Source organism: Paroedura picta, chromosome 3 (assembly GCF_049243985.1).
Source record: "Paroedura picta isolate Pp20150507F chromosome 3, Ppicta_v3.0, whole genome shotgun sequence".
Classification (NCBI taxonomy): domain Eukaryota; kingdom Metazoa; phylum Chordata; class Lepidosauria; order Squamata; family Gekkonidae; genus Paroedura; species Paroedura picta.
This window is the reverse complement of record NC_135371.1, coordinates 77138016-77160128: the sequence shown is the minus strand read 5'-3', so window position 1 is coordinate 77160128 and position 22113 is coordinate 77138016. Positions and strand designations below refer to the sequence as shown.

Below are 22113 nucleotides of genomic sequence, written 5' to 3'. Positions count from 1 at the left end.
TCCTACCTGTATGGAGATATTTGTCTGCAAGAGAATAGAGGGTTAAGCAGTGGTCTAAGGTGGAACAGTTTTTAGTGAAGCCAATTTGTTCAGGACCTATTAGGTCATTTGAAGTCACCCAATCTAGTAGCTTAAGTTCTAGATGTTTGGCATACATTTTGCTGGCAATGGATAGAAGGCTAATAGGGCGGTAATTTTCTGGAGAGCTGGAACCACCTTTTTAATAAATAGGCACAATGATTGAGTTAAGCCAGGATTCAGGGAATATTCCCGATTGGTCGATGGCTGTAAAAAGGACAGCCAGGAGTTGTTTCCACCAGTTAGAGTTTAGTTTAAATAGTTCAGCTGGTAGACCATCAGGCCAAGGAGATTTGCCTAATTTTAATTCTTGGATAAGGTTTTGAATTTCATCTAGGCTAACAGGAGGACAGCTAGGAAGAGAATCAGCAGAGGGTAGGCTGAGATGATTGTTTTGGATTGGGGAGTCAGCAAAAAGTGTAGAAAAATAATTGTGCCATGTTTGGGAAGGGATGGAAGATTTAACTGGCCTGTTGCTTTCACCTAAGTAGTTTGCGATCGTTTTCCAAAAAGAGCTGCTGTTGTTAGATTTAAATGTTGCTAGAAGATGGTCCCATTTTGCCTGATAATAAGAGCGCTTCTTAGTGTTTATTAAAGATTCATAGTGTCTTTTTTGGAGTGTATAGTTTTCTAACAAAGTGAGGTCTTTGGACAGATGAGCTTCATGGAATGACTTCCTCAGAGCAGCCTTTGCACTGAGGCAATCATTATCAAACCAAGAAGAAGGTCGGGTTGTAGTAGATCTTAGGGGTAGGGCCTTAGTTCTGCAGGCCAAAGCAATTTGGTCAAATGTTCTTAGAATCTCAGAAGGGGAACCAGTTCTAGTGATATCCTGTTTTAGGTTAGTCATCTGAGCAGAGTTAAGGAATAGGGTGAATTCACTGCCAACTTTAGGTGACCATCTAATTCTATTAAGGATCATAGTGTTTTCCAGGGGAGAGGGTTGAGTTTGGTCTGGAGTAACAGTATAAAGGGTTTGGAATGAGAGCTGGAGTGGTAGATGGTCACTTTCGGTGCATGAGCTTATTGACAGAGAATAAACTGATGCGAAAAGATTGAAAAAACATAAGCTATAGTCAAGTACACTCCTACCACGGGTTGTGCAAAAAGTGAAATCCTTTGAACCGGGAAATTGGTCGAGACCATTTAGAACAAGCAGATTGTGTGCCAGACAGTATTTGATCAATTTGAGATCTGCCCTATTCAGTGTAACATCCGAGGATGACCGATTGAAAGAAAATTGAAAAGGTATATGATCTTCAATGTCAATCCCCAGGGAGGAGGCTAGGTCTGAGTTAGACGCGCCTATGCGAGCATTGAGGTCTCCCATGACAACTAAGTGGGCCGTGGGAAATTGGCCTTGGGTTGTTAGGGTGAATTCTGAAAGTTTGGACCAGTTATCATTCAGTTCACTCTCAGTTGTAAATGGGGGTAAAAATGTGTTAATCAGGATGATATGGTAGTCCGCAGAGAGCGACAGCAGAATAGCTATAGCAATCAGGGGACAAGACCCTAAAAATAGGCTATTGAGTCCTGAGTTGGCTTTGACAAAACATGCCAACCCAGCTTTACAACGACCTTTGCGATGGACTCTAGTTGCAGGAGAATGATAAACTATAAAATCTTTGAAGTTGGGAGCATCAGCTGACCAGGTTTCTTGAAGTAAAATGCAGTGAAAATTAGAAAGATAATTAATAAAGTCTATGTCACTGCATTTGTTAGTCCAACCTGCAACGTTCCACGAAATAATATTGAAAGTGCTATCAGTTGGCCTCTGGGCTAGTCAGTTCTGATTGGAGATTTGGTCCAGACAAAAGTTGATTTTTACAGTTCTTTCTTTCAGAGTTTTGTCCTGGGGGGGGCACTGTTGTAATTAGAGTTGTCTATTCTCCCAGTTTGGTAGCTGTTGTAGTAGGCTGCCAACTTGTTCTGCTGTTCTAATCTGGTTTGCTGGCCTGGGGGGCACTGTTTGGTTCTCCTGCCAGAGCTGTTCTCACAGAGCAGTTCTGTCAGAGCTCTCTCAGGGTGTCTGGAATGAGGAGAGGATGGGAAGGTTATTGTAAGCCACTTTGAGACTCCTTTGGTTAGTGAAAAGTGCGGCACAAAAACCAACAGCTATTTATCCTCTTGACTTTTCTGGATGGGAGAACCTGTGATGATGGAGCATAGATTAAAAACTTCAGCCACCCTGAGCTCCTCCACTGGAGGACAGTAAAGTAGGTTCACACAACAATCCTGCTGAGGATTATCCTCTTTTGCATTTACAGAGCTAGTTAATGTTTTTCTTTGAAATAAATATTCAAAAACATTTAACCTACAGATGCCTCAATTAATGTAATTTTTTATTTTTGAAATTTACCTGTAGCTGCTGCGTTTCCCACCCTCGGTTTATACTCGAGTCAATAAGTTTTCCCAGTTTTCTTTGTGGTACAATTAGGTACCTTGGCTTATACTCGAGTATATACGGGACCTTGGCTTATACTCGAGTAATATATATATTAGGCATTCTTAACATTGTTGATCCTGCAAGCAGTTGTGAAATTTTGGGAAATGACTGTGGGCACTGCTACAAAATGACTACTACAGGAACAAATCCAATCACAAATTGGCTGTTGCATAGAATGTTCATCTGTGAACTCTGATCTTCCAGAATAACTAAAAATTCCAAGGCCAGGTTAAGTCGTTACAGCATCTACAGCAGTCAGGGGAAGAAATCAGAATTCAGATAAGAAGGTAAGTTTTCAAAGTGAAATGATTGCTTTCTCATAAAAATTCTAAACCAGTTAGGAAATGTCCACAGACTAAAGCCAGCAAATGTGGCCCCACTATTTATTTAGAAATAAAATATCCTAATTACAGCACAGCCAATTTTCTTTTTCTTCAGTCATGACTTTTTTCAAACTATTATGAAAAAACTATTATGCAAGCACACAGTTGTGCAGCTCAGCAGAATCTGACACTGCTTATAAACTCTGTGCTTTTGAGGGCACAACCCATGGCTTTCTGGATTAGAGAGATATAGATAACACAAGAAAACAGTAAACCTAAATGAACAGCGTACGTGACACTTGGGCTGTAAACAGAGCCCCGCTCCCACCAACCAGTAAGTTTCCATAATAAAGCACCAGACTGCATTTGCTGTAGTGATTCACTTATCAGTACTTCAATAGTAATCCACTTATCTGTGCAGCAGAAAAATGGTTATACAACCACAGTTCCCATTGCAGAGATGTTAGAAGGCCAAGAAGCAGACTATTATTTGCTAGGGCTCATATTCTTCACTGGCAGAAAATCAACTAAAAATCTGAGTCTTGTTTTTAACTTTAAAACATAACTAAATCGTCTTGGAGCCTCTCATTAAAGTAGACATCTTGTTATCAGCCCTTACTTGGTAAATCCATAAATCCTAAACTCTAAAAACAATAGCTGTCATAACTTACAGGAACATCCTGTGGTCTCAAACAGACCTTACTCATCTCTAAGTGCTGTTAATTATACTCCATACTAGTAATTAAGCCCGCTGTACCTAAAATACAGCGGGCGCTAGGCATGGGAGCCCCCGGCAGTCGCGCGGAGCGTGGCTGCCGGGGGCTCCCTTGGTCGGCGGCCTGTTGGGCAGGGAGCCCCTGGCAGCCGCACGGAGCGCGACTGCAGGGGGCTCTCTTGCTGGCGGCCTGACACATCGGAGGCGCTTCGCACCTCCCAACGCGTCAGGCCACCGGCAAAGGAGCAACTGCGAGCCGCGCTCCGTGCGGCTCGCAGTTGCTTCGTTGCCAGGGCGGGAATCGGCCGGGCCAATTGGCAGACACAAAGTGCCTCCCGAATGGCCCGGCCGATGGTCTGTGCGGAGGAAGGGGCCAATCGGCACCCTTCCTCATCCTGGACCGAGTCCGCCCTAACTCCTCCCACAAAGCCTTTACGGCTTTATTTAGTCCGCGGCACCGGTTGTGTTCAGATAAGAGGCAGAGAAAGCTTTGACCTCACATTTATAACACAAAACATTGTGTATGGACCAACGCTTACATACACACTGAAATGAGGTAAGTTGATAGCATGGGAACAGCTCTAATTGTATGTTAACCCACAAGCGCCAGTTAAGACTAAATATGTTACGCGTTGATGGAATGTGAAAACTCAGAACTGCTCCATGTCATGCTATATTAAATACTAAGGACAAAGTCCGTTGTACCCCAGAATACAATGAGCGTTAGGATCTCCAGGCGAAGGGAGGGAAGGAGGAAAAGGGATAAAGGAGGAGGAAGGAAAGAAGGAAGGGGGTAAAGGAGCGGGAAGGATGGAAAGAAAGGGGTGGGAAGCTCAAAGGCAGTACAGGCAATGTTGGAGCTCCCTCCCCCCTCCCAGCCTTCATGCAGCATGCTAGCATCCAGGCAGTCTGGGCCAATGTGTGGGTGTGTGGGCAGGCAGGCAGAGGGTATGGATGGCTTCGTGGTCACCCCAGACCTCCCTCCCTATAGCAGCTGGGCTGCTGCATGGAACCAAGGCAGGGGATCAGCTCCACCTGCCAGCCACCACCAGGCAGCCCTCCTGGCGGCAGGCCAGCACTCACCCAGGCTGTGCATCCAGGGGCTGCGGGCTGGGGGCTTAGGCAGATGAGCAAGTGGTGGGGATGGCTTTGCAACTGCCCCAGACCCCCACCCCCTCCCTGCCTCCCCATGGCAGCCAGGCTACCTCATACTGAGGTCAGGGCTTACCTCGCCCCAGCCCCTGCCCACCAGCTGGCTGGCCTCTGCATGGCAGGCCAGCACCCACTCGAATGTGCAGCTGGCCGATTGGGCAGCTTGGAGGTGGGCTGGGCCCCGGGCAGGCAGGCAGGTAGCAGTGAGGACTCACATCACCGCCCCCTTCTGTCCCAGGTTCTTGGCAGTGGCTGCCCCCCTCCCCCCGCTGCAGTGCCAAGGCCAGGCCTGGCAGCTTCCCAAGCTAGGCAACGCCACGAGTGGCAGCAATCCTGTTTTCCCCACACACACGCGATGGAGACCAGGGCTGGCCCCCTCTTCCTCCCAGGCCCAAGCTGCTGGCTGGGCAATTGCTCTCCCCTCAACCATGATCCCAGGCCTCCCATCCCTCCTTCCCAGCTCACTCACCAGCAGGTTCAGCTCCAGGTATCAGCACAGGGCTGGCACTTTTTCTATGTGGAAAAATTGGAGGGGGATGTGACCAGGGGTCGGACAGCCTACCTGATTGGCCATTAATTGGACTGATGGCCAATCAGTATCTGATGAGTCCCAGCTCCTCCCACCTTCCCTTTCTGGTTTTATTTATGGTACAGAATAAATAAGCCCTAGCCCACCATGCAAACTGGGGATGTCTATAACACATCCATGCAAGATCAATAATGGAAACGGAGGATAATGGCAATGTAACACGCTTTGTCTCTTTCCAAAATCATGCCCAAACACTTGATGGTAGGCACCAAGGTTAACTGTGCCCTGTCATACACTGGGAGTAGAATCACTTGCCTTTCTACGTGCTAACTCAGAGGACTTCCATATTGGCTAGATTCAACTTCACTCAATTCCACTCAAGCCATAGCTCCCAGAGACCAGATTGTCTGAGAGTGTTTTGTCGTCCATTAACAGAAAAAGCTGGGTCTCATCAGTGTACTGGTGACAACCCGGCTCCTAACTCCAAAAGCTTCCAGTTTCAAATGCCATTAGGCTTTCTGAGGGCATGTTCCTACAAAGGGGTTCTTCAGAATGACCAAAAAGGTTTGCCTGGGGGTCTATGAGCAGTAAACGTCATTCTTCCCTTCAAGCCTTCCTGTAGTGAAGAGATTCTGAATGAATGTAAGCAGATAGCTACCACACTTCAAAAAAAAAAAGTGGAGCATTTTGTGGCTAAGTGATAGAACAACATTTTTTCATGGAAGTCCCAGTTTCAGTCTGTCATCTGGCTCAATCCAAATCAGTGTCATGCATTCTAGAGCCTTGAACACAAGACCTCCCCAAACCCATGAAGGAGTTTAGGCTTCTTTGATAGCCCCATCTCAAGAACATAGTAAGATGTTGCTTGTACAACCCCTAACCACCCCTTAAAAGAACATGGTAAGGCTGTTGTTGACTATGCTTCTTCCACAGAAGCAGCAGGTACATCTAGGAAATATTTAATCTCATTTCTGTCTTCCTACTCAGGATCATTCATAGGTTGCCTCTGTTTCATTCTGATTCTGAACATAAGTATGTTCAAACAGAGAAAAGATAATGCATGAGTGACATATTCACATTCAACCCTTAGAATTTGACTGATAAAGTTCTATACAGTCAGTAAAAACAAGACCAGGAGCTGATTGTGGTTCAGATCATCAGTTGGACTAGATGGACTGTGTGACCCCTTCCAACTCTATGTTTCTATGATTCTAATTGAAAGAGTTTTGTGGAAAACAATAAGCATTGCTTAAATATCACTGTCAAACACATTTAGTGCTGTATGTAGAATAATACTTGGACAAATTAAAAGGGCGGGGGGGGGAATCCAGGGCATTTCCGCTCATCATTAAAAATAGTGTTACACCAGCTGAGTGGCATAATGCTACATAATAATAATAAACCTTCATTGGCATAAAGGCATAACGCTACATATAATCACACCTCCTGGCCCTTCCTCACCATTTCTGCTGTCACGCTCTTCTCAGACAGCATTTCGTGTTTCTCCCCCACCACAAATGCCACTGGAAATGGCAAAAGAGAGCAGTGTAATTTATACGCAACTCTCTTCCTCCAGTCAATCAAGCCAGGTAGCCAATCCCCTTTCTCCATGCCTTAAAGGGCCTGTGATGCCCACTAATTGTTTTAAACAATGAATAGTTGTCCATTAAAATGCCTATGCATCTAATCATAGATGCATAGTGCTTCTCTATTGCCACCGCTTATAGAATCACGAGCCTTGCTTCTTTTAAAAATAAATCTCATTCCTGATTGGGGGGGAAGCTTAGAGAGGCATGCTCTGTGCTACAACTTTGGTGTAAATATTTTTCCCCCTTTGCCTCCACAATTGAACACCTATTTATTGCTCCAGGCAGTTCACTTAAAAAAAAAAAGACTCCCATCCCCAGGAGAAGGGAGAGGGAGGCGGGTGCGGGGGTGGGACACTAGACGCAGAGATAGCACTTCTTTGCCTCCATATATATTTTTTTGCTGGTGGCCTGCTGGTTGCTCTCTGCTAGGTAGTGCTACATATAATCCCACTTTTTGGGAATCCCACTTTTTAGGATTCACCAACTAACGCTTTAAAATGGAGGATGTAGCCGGCTGTTTACTGCTAAGATGCTGCATATTGGCGATGTCATATGAAGGGGCCAGAATACAAGTACAACAAAAGGTAAGTATCTCACTATTTTTAAAGAGTGCGGAAATCCCCCCAGAGAACAGAAAGCTCATCATATACGAATATATATTGTCATTCTATACTCAGTAACTTTTTATTGACATAAAACAAGTGTAAAACATATAGAAATAGGACTTAAAAATGCAACGAGATAATAAAATAGGCCATGGGGTTACATAACCAAACAGATCTTAAAATGAGCTATAAAATATAGAATACAAAATAGGCAGCATGTTATAAAAGTATCTTAATTAGGACTATAATGGTTACCTCTGGATCTCTGACAGACAGCAGGAATTGCAAGGTCATAGACTTACTTACAGAAGGCCTCTCAGCAAGGCAACAAAACTATCATCCCAAGTTTGGTGGCTAAAGATGTCATCCTGAGGGGATTGCAGTGCAATCACTGGAGCCTGACAGGGGCCAATTGTGGAAGCAATTGGCAGAAAAGAGGAGGGGTACGCAAACCCCACCTCATTTTTTCTACCCAGGAAGTCCTAGTGAACTCTTGGGGCCGTCTCCAATCCTTTAGGGAGTTTATCTCCCTGGACTACAGGCTGTCAGCGTTTCAGGTCAAGAGGACGACCGCCATATTCTATCTTGGACTATTTTTCTTTCTTTCTCTCTCAAAAGAAACTGCTTTAACCTCCTCTATGATTTATTTACTGCAAGTGAACACTGCAAGTGACTGAGTGGAGGACAGCATCTGGCAGCCTCAATGAAAGCCATTAATCAATGCTTCAATAAATAACAGCAAGTATTCTCTCCGAGCCGCTTTTCGCCTCTCTCTTTCCCTCCCCCTCGCTCTACCTGAGTAGCCACCTCGATTCAGGGCAAGCTAATTTTCTTAAGTAGAAGAAGAGGACTTAGATTAACTAGCTTTTATTGCAATTGTTTTGGTTTCCGGAGATAAGAGCTGTGTCTGGGAAGATCCCATGAGAACTCTGCTCCAGGACGAGACTATTGGCTTCACTGACTTCAAAACATCATCTACTAGTGCCGGGAAATCTTGATGTGCGACCAGCTCTTAAAGGACTGGCTATTTGCAAAATTGTCTGAGATTGGTTGCTGACTTATAAGCCTAAAATGTGTCTATGTTAAAAAGAATGACACATCTAATAGAGAAACAAACCCAAGATTTGAAAGCATTTACAGAAGGTCTGCTTAAGAATATTTTCAAGGCAAGGATGGCAAGGAAGACGTTTCTAATGATGGATCAATAACAGTGGTTGATGACAGCACTAAACAAGGTGGGAACTCATCAGCAGAAGAGAAATCTGAAATTTTGGAGATGGAAAAGGGGATGTCGGAGCCTCGCAGCCCAGATAAGGACACCCTTCTTTAAAAGGCATACAGCCATTTCAAAGCAACAGTACACAACTAAAAGATACATGGATCTGTTTTGAAAGTAATCGATTTAAAGGAGCTTCTCTGGAAAAAAAATTGTACTGATATCGGAGTCCAGGAGATGCAACTGCCTCAAGATTCATTGGTGAATATTCTGCAGAAAAGAGTACAACTGCACTTTCTATGCCAAAGTCTAACTGGACAGAATATAAGTCTACGGGAACCGCAAGATACAGCAAGCCTCGATATGAGACCCCCTTAAGAAGACTGGTGAAGGGAAAGGAGAAGCAATGTTTGAAATCTTTTCTTTATTCTTCTTCTGTACACTTTTATTTGTAAGTGCTGGAAATGTCATGATAAAGTGGGGGGGGTTCCCCTTTTTTTCTTCTTTATCAGTGTAAAGTTCATACTGTTCTACAAGAAATGTTCGATGTGGTGTTGAATATCTGTCAGGATGGCTCTTAGACTGTCCCAAGTATAAAATGTTTTATGGGTGGTATGTGACACCAAAAGTGACTGCTAAAATTGCTAAAAACTATGTTAACAAATGTTGGAAATGTGGTAATAAAGCAGGCTTCTTTTCCTAAATGTGGTGGAAATGTGAAAAAGCTTGTAAGTTTTGGGCAAAAGTTCATACTGTTGTGTAGTTAATGTGGGGTCTTAGATTTCCTATGTAAGCTGAATCTGTATTATTAAGTATATCTCCACAGTGCCTCCCAGCCCAAACTCAAAGCTTAACTAAAAGGAGACACTTAATGGAGGGGGTTTAAGTGTAACAAATGAAGACTATATTTTACTGTTCTTTGTATTAACAACTTGTACTGTCTCATTTCTATATTTCTATCTTTACGAAAATAAATAAATAAATGAATGAATGAATAAATAAATATATAAACTATCATCCCGACATCGCTCATATAAGGGGCAATCTAGCAAAATGTGTGAAATGGAATCAGGACAGCCAGAACTGCACAGGCAGAATCTCGCCTGATATGGGATACAATTAAACCTTCCCTCTAAAACCAACGCGTAACCTTTCATTCGAGCAAGAAGACAAGCTCTTCTCAGGGGTGAAGCATCAAGAAGTAGATATAGATGTAGATATATAGGCATAAAATTTCTCTGCATAGCGACGCCAAAGAATGCCGGGGAGAAACTCAAGGTTGGGTAGGCATAAGCTCCTGATACTCATGGTCCAATAATCTGTTTAATTATGCATTTTTCTTCCAGAGATAGTAGGGAGTTCAAATCAATACCAATGGAGGCTAATTTAAAAGTAGCTTTCCAGGCCCTTGTCTCTACTTTAACTTGGCCAAATTCAGCACAGATGGCATGATAGGAGACACAGTTGGTAACCCCTGCCATTTGCCTATAAAAAGTAGATTAAACACCCTCAACAGATTTATTAAAAATAGGGGGGCCATTCTATACTTAAAACCTGTTGTGGCCAGTGGGTAAAGCATAAGCTGGACGGCAATAGTCAAAAGTCTCCAGGTAAGCAGTTTGCAGCCTAGAGTCACTGTCTGAACGCACCCATGAGATTCAGAACCTACTCAGGATGTAGCCTTGTTTTTCTGCTCTAGGATCATGGGGCAGCAGAAGGAGCACCCATGCAGTTTTTGGGAGCAAAGCCATCAATAGAGGGCCTGTCTGTCTCACTGCTGGAGCCAGAAACAAAAGTCCCTTACAGCAGGAAAAATAGGGCCCCTGCAAACATTTTTAACCGCAGAAGTCCGGGATTCATTTTGGCAGCTTCATAATCTGGATAACCTATAGTTTGGATATAGAAAATTGAGTAGCTAATCAACACATTTTCAGCCTAGACAAAATTAATGGGGAAATAAAACTTTTTTTCATGAAATGCATGCTATGAATACTCTTGTAAGGAGATACAATGGTCTATGCAGGAAGACCATTATTAAATCAGTAACTGATAGCAATCTTCTATCTGGCTGCATTACTCCGGAAATATATTATCTGCTATTAAAAGTCATTATTGTGTCATTAAATTATGCTAATGAATAAGGAAAAAACTAGAATATAATTTAGATGGGTGGAAATGATATGGTATAACGTTGTTAGGGGCGAAGTTGTGTCCGACCCATCGCGACCCCATGGACAATGATCCTCCAGGCCTTCCTGTCCTCTACCATTCCCCGGAGTCCATTTAAATTTGCACCTACTGCTTCAGTGGCTCCATCCAGCCACCTCATTCTCTGTCGTCCCCTTCTTTTGCCGTCAATCGCTCCCATCATTAGGTTCTCTTCTCCAGGGAGTCCTTCCTTCTCATGAGGTGGCCAAAATATTTGAGTTTCATCTTCAGGATCTGGCCTTCAAAGGAACACTCAGGGCTGATCTCTTCTAGGACTGACTGGTTTCTTCTCCTTGTAGTCCAAGGGACTTGCAAGAGTCTTCTCCAGCACCAGAGTTCAAAAGCCTCAATTCTTTGATGCTTGGCCTTCCTTGTGGTCCAACCTTCACAGCCATACATTGCAACTGGGAAGACCATAGCCTTGACTAGACGCACTTTAGTTGTCAGGGTGATGTCTCTGCTTTCTAAGATGCTGTCTAGATTTGCCATAGCTTTCCTCCCCAGGAGCAAGTGTCTTTTAATTTCTTTGCTGCAGTCCCCATCCGCAGTGATCTTGAAGCCCAGGAAAATAAAATCTGTCACTACCTCTATTTCTTCCCCATCTACTTGCCAGGAATTGAGAGGGCCGGATGCCATGATGTTAGTTTTCTTGATGTTGAGTTTCAAACCAGCTTTTGCACTCTCCTCCTTCACCCGCATCAAGAGGCTCTTTAGTTCCTCTTCGCTTTCTGCCATTAGAGTAGTATCATATGCATACCTGTGGTTGTTGATATTTCTTCCTGCAATCTTAATCCCAATGGTATAATGGTATAATGTTAGTCTTAAATAAATCGAGTTCAGAAGATTTTTTTTCAAAAGCTTATTTCAGTGCTATCTAGCTCCTTAGATACTCCTATTGTATATAGAACTAATACAATTGCTGGACACAATAAAAGATGCTTTGCTGCATATTTCTGACATAACCGCAAATTCAGCTTCTATCAGCAAACAATAAATCAGTTTATTAATGACATGTAATTGAGAAATATTTTCCATTGGAACTCAAGATTACTTTATTGGGTTAATTCAGCCAGCATGTAATCACCAGAAATAGTTTGTTCTGCAGTTACTTACGACTGCAAAAATGGCAATAGCCACAATCTGTAAGAAGACAGAGGGAGTTGTTTTAATCAGAACCTGCTCAGGATGTAGCCTTGTTTTTCTGTTGTTTTAATCACATTGTGCTGCTGATAAAGCTGCCATGGTAGAAAAGTCAAAATAAATAATTCTTATAGTTTGATTATGTTTCATTAACATTTGATACTATTTATTACTTTTTGGGATAATAAGATACAAGGTAAAAAGGCTTTCTTTTTGTGTATTAATTTATATAATTTGTCTCATTTTGTTTGCCTGTACTATCTGCTAATGAAAAGGACAAAATACATGTTAGAATCAAGCAAATGTGTCTGAAAGAATGTTATTTGGCTTGGAATCACTGGAATACTCCTGCACATAAAGGAATTTCATCCTGACTTTACTGCCTCCCCACTCCTGCTGTAGACCCAAATTCTAACCCCACCCCCCAAAAAATCATATTGGGGATCAGCATTTAGAGTGACAGTGGGAGGGGGGGGGAGACAGCAGATCTCTCATAATGAAAGCTCAATTTTACTCAATGCTGTTAATATACAGAATACCAGTTTGGTGGAGTAGAGAAATATGAGACTGGCAACATACACTTGGTGGCCATGCTCTGGGATTCCTCATGACACTTTGCCAGATGATTTTGGTTTAGCCCAGTGATTCCCATGGGTGTCAAGTCTTAGTGCTATGCAGGGGGGAAAAAAGGGGGGGTAGCAGGTATACCTATATTTGCAAACTATTGCATCCTCTGCTATCATAGCATAGTATTTTCAGTATTTTCCATTGACAATGGAAGACAAATAATGTAGGGAACAAAAGAAAGTGTACTGTTTGGACAGAAGCATTTTCATACAGCCATAATGTGTCAGACTACCAGTATATTTGGATATCAAGTTATTTATAAGATTGAAAACATAGAAAACTTCCACAGTTCCGCAGGGCCTGCAAGAGGGAGCTCTTCCACCAGGCATTTGCTTGAGGCTGACCAACTTAGAACACCTGTTGAGCCCCCAGACTCCATGACTAAAAGAACCCAATATTACTGTTAATTGTTATTTTATATTATAAATGTGATTTTGTAATCTTTTAATGCCTTATTTGAAAGTTGTTGATGTTACAGTCTATATATCGTTCCATGTTAGTCATATTATATAATGTTCAATGTAAACCGCCCAGAGCTGCAAATAAATAAATGCCTACGATATATAGGAATTATTACATAAAGCTATAAATTTTCTTATACAGAAATTTTCACACTACGCATTTTGAGTAAAGTGTTGGCTTAGAAAACATTTCATTCCAAGCAGAATCAGAATAGCAGATTGTTTTTCTTCAGTGCTCTCCCAAAGGAAAAAGTTGAAAAGTTTCCCCCTCTCCAAATCCAGGTCTCCCCCCCCCCACCATGCCTTCACATCTCTGTTGTCATCATATGTGGAGTGCTTGACATGAACCTCTCAATATTTCACTGCTGGCCCCAGCTCTCATCGGAGCCTTGCTGACAGATGCCACCCGCTCTTGAAATTCAAAATTGCTCACAGGCTCTACACTGGAGACCCCATGACCAATTGTTCACAGTTCTAAGTATCTGGACATGAACTATATAAACTGGAAGGTGTGTTCATTTCATTTTTTCAAAAAAACAACCGCCATAAAAACCATTATTAAGATTTGATTTCCAGCCCTATTTTAGTATTTCATAAAGTAACTGAACCAGAAAGCCAAATAGTTCAATTCTAACCACAATTATGGATATTTTAAGTCACCTAACATGCTAAATGTTTGAGACAAGAAAAGTGAAAATAACTGAAAAGACCCTGCAAGCCCAGCTCTAACTTAGAGCTCAAGGCTGTGCTTCTTGCCATTTTTATCAAGGACATTTAGCTGAGTGATGTTGGTGCCAGTAAATAATACATGAAAATTATGAATACAACCAGAAAGCTTTACGAAGTTGTGAAAACTGGAGACCAGTTTAGAGTTTTCATGCAAACACTCTTGCACTTTATCAGAAGACTATATTCTTTAAGTTGTAAGAGTTCTTCATCAAACAGGTACAATCAACAAGATCCACTGGGTTGCTTCCATTTTCTCAAAGGCTGTGCGTCTTTAACAGTAGCTCCTCCAAGCATGAATATGCAGAGAATAGAAAAGCAGCACCTCTTGAATGTCTGCCTGTGATGTGGTTATAAAATCAACTGAGTCTGTCTCAGAGAAAGGACAATGACTGTAAACAGACTGGACTGCAGCAAATTATGTAATAACTCTTCCTAGAACTTGGCAGAAAGGGTTATGGTTTTTCATATCAAAATGTTAATCTTTTCTAGAGATTACCAGCATGTCCAACAAGGCTTCTCACTTGCACATGATATCTACATAAGTATAGGCAAAAAGGAAAAGATTTCAAGGAGTTTGATTTTCATATTTTTTCTGATGTGAAAATATTCAGTTCCACTTCTCCATAGTGGAACCTTTAACAAATGCCCAACTAAAGTGAACAAACCTTTGTTCCACCCTCTGAAAAGACCCAGTAAATGCTAAATCATTTGTGATGTTATGCTCACGGCAATCTGCATTTCCCAGCCCATAGCTCCATAACAAACCTAAGACAGATTCTAAGGCTAGATCTACAACTGAGGTGTTATCTATACTGTACGGGAATTAAGTATTCTTGCAGCATATATGCCTCTCAGATTCAGACCTAACCCTCATGTTTGAAAATGATGATGCTCTCACTGCTCCAAAGGGTTAGGGGCCCTTGTTAAGCAAATCCCTCTTTTGAGTCAAGTCTTGTAATATACACAATTAGCCAAAGAGCCACTACATGCATAAATGCAGTGTGCACTAGCAGGGCAGTGTTTGGTGGAGGGGAGGCAAGGTGAGAGAGGTGAAATGGGTAGTGGTCTCCCAGGCCCTCCCGAACCGTACCTGGGTAAAGCGGGGTGGGGACGGCAGCACAGGGTGGGCAAGCAGTCCTCAGGTGGGCTGGCAGCGGCAGAGGGAGTGCAGGACAATGGGAGGGTGGCCGGGGACAGCGTGGGCCGCGAGGCATAGGAGGCTGATTGTTCCCAGGGCCGGTGGGGTCCTATAGGGACCGGCGGCTCCTCTGGATCAAGTGGCGGGTGGGTCTGTGAGGCAGTGGGGCGGATGCTCCAGGGACCGGCCCAATCCAGGCCTGGATTGGCCTGTGCAGGCAGAAGCGCAGGCCGGACACCCAGAGGTGTCCTGGACAGTGTTCCTCCTAGGCTGGCTTTTCACAAATATTAGAGCCAGCTTATGGTTAAGATGAGTCTGAGGGCTTTGGCCATGAGGTTCTCAGAACTGGTAATGATTATCATCACTATGCTTCCCTCCTTGTGTGCTTGCTTACAAAACACCACCTGAGTTTGTAATGACAAATCCCACAGGTGTTTCAGACAAGTGAGACCTAAAAGACTTTTTTTTCAGTTGCCACTTCTCAATTTGGTTAACCATAACTAGATCTCAGGCTAAAGTTAAACATGTTTCCCCCCTAAGAATGGCTTGGCAGCCAAGTCCAGCTTTCTCCCTTGCTACATTTCCACGTCATATGGAACTTAACCTGTTTAATTTCTGCCTCAAGCAAAGGCCCAAAGATGCCAGAAGGAAAAAAGACAACAGCTTTAATACTCAGAAAGTCAGTCAAGTGGAGAAGAGCCTTTTATGGGCAATACACAGTTTTATAATACTGAACCTCTTCCTAAAATGAAGCCAATAAAGACCCAGGCGTCCTCACACACTCTTGGGCAACTCACTAAATTTCCAACAACCTTGATTTATAAGTATTTATTTAAGAAACAAGTTTAATGTTCTTCTTTATATCTTTTCAGAAGAACCAAAAACCACTTCATGTCCTCTGCACTTATCATTAAGTTTGACAGTAATTTTTTTTTCTTACTCACATAGCCCAACGATTAAAAAATTCCAAAAACTCCCCTCATAAAGGATACAGAGATTTGTCAAGCGCACTTGTCAGTCATTCCCTACTACTACAATCATTGCCACTTCAGGCCATACCGATCACTGCTACACAAATTATATAATGCTACTTTTCCAACATAAATTAGTTATTTGGTGGGAAATAAGAATTCCTCTTAAAAAGGTATGACATGCATATATGTAGACCACACCAAACCCACTTTCCTTACAAAGGACTTCTTCCACAGCATGCGAATAACTCTGCTGCAGACTTCTCAAAGGCTGTCCTTTGCCGCTTATACAATGGGGTATGGTGGCAAGTTGCATAACCATCAACTGCTGGGGTTTGAACAGACCAACCTGGAGTCCAGCCACTGACTTCCGAGCCCGCCTAGGCTTTCCGTGACTTTCCATTGCCCCAACAGTTAAGAAGCATCCTCAGGGGAGACCCAACTGCTTACCGAAGCCGACTCCTTTCTGGAGGGCTTGCAATGCCCCCTTGCAGTCTCCGATCCTCAGCAGGGCGGTCAAGGCGCCTTTCAGCCTGGCCACTCGGGTGCCTTTGTCCACGCATTTTTCCAACAGGTCGCCGAGCAGGACATTGCACTGCACAGTCCTCGAGCCTAGGAGGAAGAACTCGTCCCCACAGACGCAGCACTGGGAAGGTGACTCTCCGGTTAGGCACCTCCGGCAGAAGGAATGGCCGCACGACACAGTCACCGGCTCCCACAGGGCTAAGTGGCATGAGGGGCAGAGGAAAAGCTCCATGGCTTCTGCTCCCAAGAGCTGGGCTGGAAGGGGGTGGGGTGCGCCTGCCGGCGGGAGGCTACAACCAAGTTCTCCTCGCGAAAGGAATGCCAGCAAGGAGAGGGGAAAGAGTGCGCGGCCGGCCGTGGAGAACCTCGCCTCTCTCGCCCACTGACCCTGCCTGCTGCGGATACTGGACCGAGAACCTCAGTCGCTTTTCCTTCTTGGGGCTTTCGGCAAAAGCAGGAGCCAACGACACTACTAGGCTCTTAAAGGCGCACACGACTGGCTAACTTTTTCTGCTCCAGGAGAATGGAGAGACGAGGGGGGGGGGCTTCTGGTTTCACTTTCCTTTCCGTCTAATCGGCCGCTTTGCTGTGCTTTCCCCTCGGCTCAAGCTACAGGACTAGCCTGCGCTGGGCTTCTTTAAAAGCCACGCAAGGGAAACCCGGGGCTGGCTGACCTTGCGTCCCTCTCAGGACCTCCGACCCATCCGTCCCGCTAGCTGCGAGTGTGAACTGGTGCCCGGGGTAAGAAGGCGCCCAGTCCGGAGTTGCGGCTTGGCAGGCTTGTCTCCTTCAAAACCGCGTTTCTGCCGGGCCAGCGGCTGGCCGAACGCGATGCCGAAGAGGTAGGCTACTTTGCTCAGCTGCTGAGGCGCTTCGATTCCTCCTCGCCCGTCCGGGAGCGGAAGATACCCGCGCGGGTCACTTAATGAGCAAGGGGGGGGGGGGAAGCAAAGAGAAGACAACAGGTACACGGATAACTTTTCCGTCGCAACGGCCCTTCCCTTTCCTGCCTTCCCAATTTCTCCTCCTCCGCCCGCCCCTTTCCTCTACTTCGAAAGGAGCCTTCGCGTCCACACGCGCGCAAAACTCCCCGCACATTACATAAAACCCGGAGCTGACCCATGTGATGGGAGTCAGGAGCAGTCGGATTGGCTGCCGCCTTGAGCCCGCCCTTGTCGTGAAAGTCGCTGCGGACAGTGTTTCATAATCTCCGAAGTGATCGGGTGGGGGCGCGGCTGGAAGGAGCCGCCCCGCCCGGCGGAGCATCGCGCCCGGCGCCACTGGCGTCGCGTCTCGGAAGGGCCTTCCCCAAACAAGGAGACCGCCACCGCTGACGCCTCCCGAGGGTGGGGTGGGGACTCCTTTCTGCCTCCGGGCTTTGCGTGCTTTGTGCCGTGACTTCACGAAATGAAATGTGGTGGCATCTCAGAGACTTACGGACTTTGATTCCGACATACATATTTTTATCCGTTTCATCAGATGGCAGGACTGCATCTTCACTTGATATTGAGTAACGTAACCGATCTTTAGAATTGCAATTACAGGGAGAAAAGCAATCGTGTAAAATTCAGCTCTTAATTCAGAAGAAGCTCTGTTCTTTTATACCCCACTGTTCACTATCTGAAGGGGTTCCAAAGTGGCTTACAAACACCTTTCCCTTCCTCTCCCCACAGTAGATAACCTGTGAGGTAGGTTGGGGATGAGAGAGCTCTGTGATCTGGCTGGCCCAAGGTCACCCTGTTGGCTGCTTGTAAAGGAGGAGTGGGGAATCGAACCCAGTTCTCCAGATTAGAGTCCTCCACTCTGTAACCACTACACTGCATTGGTTTTATTTTACAAATTTTATATCTCATCCATCTGCACTGGTAAGTTCCACAAGCAGTACAAGAAATCAGGAAACCATTCACTAGTTATCCTAAACGACAATATTGGTAATGAGGGGGCGAAAGGAGAGTCACAATGAGATAAGTAGGTTTTGAGTCCAGGAGCACCTTAGAGGACTTCCTGGGTATTAACTTTGTCGAAGCTCCCTGGCTTTCACACTGGAAAGCTAATATTCTGAAACTAGGCATGCCAGCCTCCAGGTGGGACTTGGGGATCCTCAGACATTACAGCCCATCTCCAGTCGGCAGAGTTCAGTTCCCCTGCTTTGGAAGGTGAACTCTATGGCATTATATCCTCCTGAAGTCTGTGTCCTCCCCAGGCTTCATCCCCAAATCTCCAGGAGTTTGCCAGCCTGGCAACCCTACCTGAAACTCTTGTTGCTCTCTAAGGTGCTACTGGACTTCAATCTAACTATTCTACTGCAGACCAACACAGCTGTCCTCTGCAACAGTGATACGGATCCCAAGGCTGTAATCCTAAAAAAACACCACTTTCCTGGAAGTTAATAAAATATTTCTGAGTACACCTGCTTAGAATTGCTCCCTCGGGCTTTGTGAAAGTGAAAGTGATCAAAGCTCCTTGATCAAAACTTTTATTTCTATAAATCATACAGATTGTATCAAATGAAGATGCACAGGCAGTAGGCCCTGTGCAGTTATCTGGAAATAAATCTTTTTGAATTCGGGAGGCAGGGTCCAAGAACTACGGAAGTACGCATTGTGCCTCAAGCCTGTGTAGTATGTGGAAGAAAATTTTGTTGGCAATCTGAACTATTCACTCGCCTATGTATGTACACATTACATGGTTACACGTGTTGTGCGCACAAGAGATCATTGCCGAGGAGGAAGCGTGGCCTTGGGACAAAGAACCTAATTGCGCACCGAGGTTTGAAAACCACCCGTGACTAAAGAAGTCCAATCAAAGCATCCCTGATGGGCTGTCATCCAATCAGGAGTCTACAATCCCACCTTTATGGAGAGGAAGACAGCAACAGGAGGACAAAACCCACTGGGAGAAGCCTCGAGGTGGTCAGGCAGGCTGCTCCCTCGCGAACAAAGCCTTCCCAGCAGGATGTTCCAGAGGAGGAATTGGAAGAATCCAGCCGTCTCTTCAGCCCCAGCGGTGGGGATCGGAGATCAACCTTCTGGCCATCATCCCCTGCGAGGAGGAGAGCATTTTCCAGCAAACACCCCTCACTTTGGGTAAGCTTGCTTCTCAGGGTGCCTTGCTGGTTGGGTTTGCCTTTATGCAGATATTGACAGATAACATTCGTTTAAATGTTTATTTGTTGCCACTACGTTCCTTGCCATCCTTGGCAACTTGCTCTTTCATGAGTATTCACTGTGACTGAACTTTTGGACTTGTTTGAGATGGTCGCAGTTTATGCCTAATTGAGATCTTGATCATGCTTTTCCATGCATACACTGCGCCATGAGACGTCCAGTCATGGCCATCTGCAGGGATGAGAGTGTGCCTTAGTGATCTTTTTTTTTTTCCTTCCTACAGTTTCTCCCCCATGGAAGACCGGGACAGTGACTCTGGCACCTCAACAAAGATAGGTGGCTATTTCTCTGCTAGTCATGGGAGGGAGAAGGTTTGGACTGTGTGTTTTTTCATTTATGCAAGAGCACTGACCTGAACACAGTGGAAGGAGGGTTTCCCGTGGGGTGGTGAGTTTGAAAGTACCCATTAACAACATCCTGTTGTTGTTTTTTGCCACAAAACAATTTAATTGTCCCAACAGAATACATCAACACAGAACAGCTAAGGGCTCCCAGGAGAATGATTTCAAAATTAGCAAGGGAGATGCCAGGAGGTATGGATGTAACAGGTCCTCCTTGGTATTCATCTGGCCCACTTCACTGATCTCTTGTTGAATGATAACGGGGGGGGGGGGGGAGTTTTGGCTGAGAGTTGTCTATAGATATTTTTTTGGGTGTGTGTGTGCTGTTTTCTGTGTTCACAGATGAACAGTGAGAGGCAGATCATGGAGAGGAGGGGGCGGCCAAACCACAGCTGAAGGACCTAGAAGAACATGTCCAGAGAGGAGCCATTTTGGCGGAGGAGAGACTGGAATGTGAATGCAGGAGACAAAGGCGTGTCTCCCTATCGACCAATGTCAGCCAGAGCCTCCTGGAGCAGGCGGAGGAAGATATGAGGCACTCACGTGCCTTTGAGGAGTCCATGCTGCGCTGGGACCATGAAGGTTTTGCAGAAGGTTTTCATGTCCTGCAAAAAGTCCCTCAGAGGGACTGTGGACACTATGAACAGGCTTGGGGACCTTGTGGAAAGGGTGGTTGTGGTTATGCAGGCCAGAGAGGTCAGGGAAAGTACAAACCCTCCACAAATAAATGTAAACCTGACCCCCCCCTCCACCACATACCCACTCCTTCCTACAGTGTGGCTACACAAACCAGGCAGAGACTGGCCCAGGGAAAGAGGAAGGTGAAGCCCAGGGCCCTGTATTCCCCATCCTAGATGCCTCTAGATGCCAGACACCCTGTTGTTATTTAATAAATGAAGTTGACTGTTGTTTTGGATGCTGCCTCTCGCGTTCCTCATTTCTCTGGGGCTCGGGGAGTGTCTAAGATTGTGTGATGTCCTATCAAGGTGGTCAAATGATAGGCAGGATTGTTCCTGCAGCAGAACTCTTACAGTCATGAATCCTGAAGTAGCGTTTGTTTTTTGTCCTGGAGGTATGTCACCATGGATTTGCAACTTGGTTCCATGGAGGGACATATAAGGGGAGACAGAACATTTAAAATGAAACTTGTATGTGGTTGCAGTGGGGTGATGGCTGCCTAATACTACATTGGTTATTAAGCTCTATCGCTAAATTACATTACAGCACCCCTATCCAAACCCCCAAAGGTTCACGTTTACTGATCTCCCCATGCGCCTGCTGTGTTAAAGCAAGATTACTAGCTGTTCGATGGCTATGAATCTTAACTTATTTAGCCAATAAATATAAGATAAAAAACACTCACCCATGTGCCTGCGCTGCTCGAGTGGGGGCTTCCCTGATGCCTCCCAAATCAGCATCATTTGAATGTGGAAAGGGGTTCACCCACTCACCCCAGTGTTCCAGGCTGCTCAAGAAGTCTAATTTTATCCTCCTGGATTTTGTGCACACCTGCTCCCAGGTGCACATGTAGTCTTTAGCCTGCATCTTTTTAGCCAGGACCATATAGGCCCCCTTTGTGTGGGTGCTGGCCATATGTTTTTCAATGCTCTTGGAAGCGAGGACAAGTTCCAAGAGTGCCTCTGCCTCAGATTTCTGCCAGAAGTTGCCCTTCCTTGGCAGAGGCATCTTGCAGAATGACGTTTGAACAACAAGAGAGTGTTACTTCATCTCCCCCCTTTTAAAGTAGCAAATTGCTCTTCCAATGGGATGAGCCTTGTTGACACTACACAGAAAAGGCGTTTTACAGCCACCCAGAACTGCCTTGGAAAACACAGCTCTGCAAGAGCTTGCCACCTTTAATTTATTTTGCAGTAGCGCCCTTCTAGTTTATGCTTTTCTCCTGATGGTGATCATCCTTTCTCGGTATGCCAATGTCTGAGCCATCATCCTCAAAACGGTGGCTCGAACACGTCCAGCAGGGACGAGCATCTGAGCCAACAAGGCAAAAATGATGTTCTCCACTGCCACGTTGTTCTGAGAACAAGCAACAGGAAAGGGCGAACAAAGTGGGAGGTCGGCCAGGTGTATGTGTGGGTGCCTCTACGTGGGTAATCTGTGGGCATGCCTTGTGGCCGTTACTTTCACAAAACTTT

At 45.0% G+C, this 22113-nt stretch overlaps 1 protein-coding gene and 1 long non-coding RNA gene across 5 annotated transcripts in view; one reads left to right on the top strand and one right to left on the bottom strand.

Moving 5' to 3' along the window:
* The window catches only part of LOC143832287 (LON peptidase N-terminal domain and RING finger protein 3-like), a 133847-nt gene extending 117163 nt beyond the window's left edge, over positions 1-16684 (bottom strand). For all 4 annotated transcript variants that reach the window (XR_013229184.1, XM_077326497.1, XM_077326496.1 and 1 more), the window contains exon 1: positions 16378-16684. Coding sequence is in view for 3 of the 4 variants with exons in the window: in XM_077326497.1 (XP_077182612.1) it covers positions 16378-16684 (307 nt within the window). In the remaining variant the exon portion in view is untranslated. The remainder of the gene's footprint in view (positions 1-16377) is intronic.
* Positions 16685-17719: 1035 nt separating this feature from the next.
* On the top strand, positions 17720-20899 carry LOC143832288 (uncharacterized). Its single transcript, XR_013229185.1, has 3 exons — positions 17720-19538; positions 19843-19895; positions 20303-20899. It is a non-coding gene; the product is annotated as an uncharacterized LOC143832288 (long non-coding RNA).
* Positions 20900-22113: the final 1214 nt, after the last annotated feature.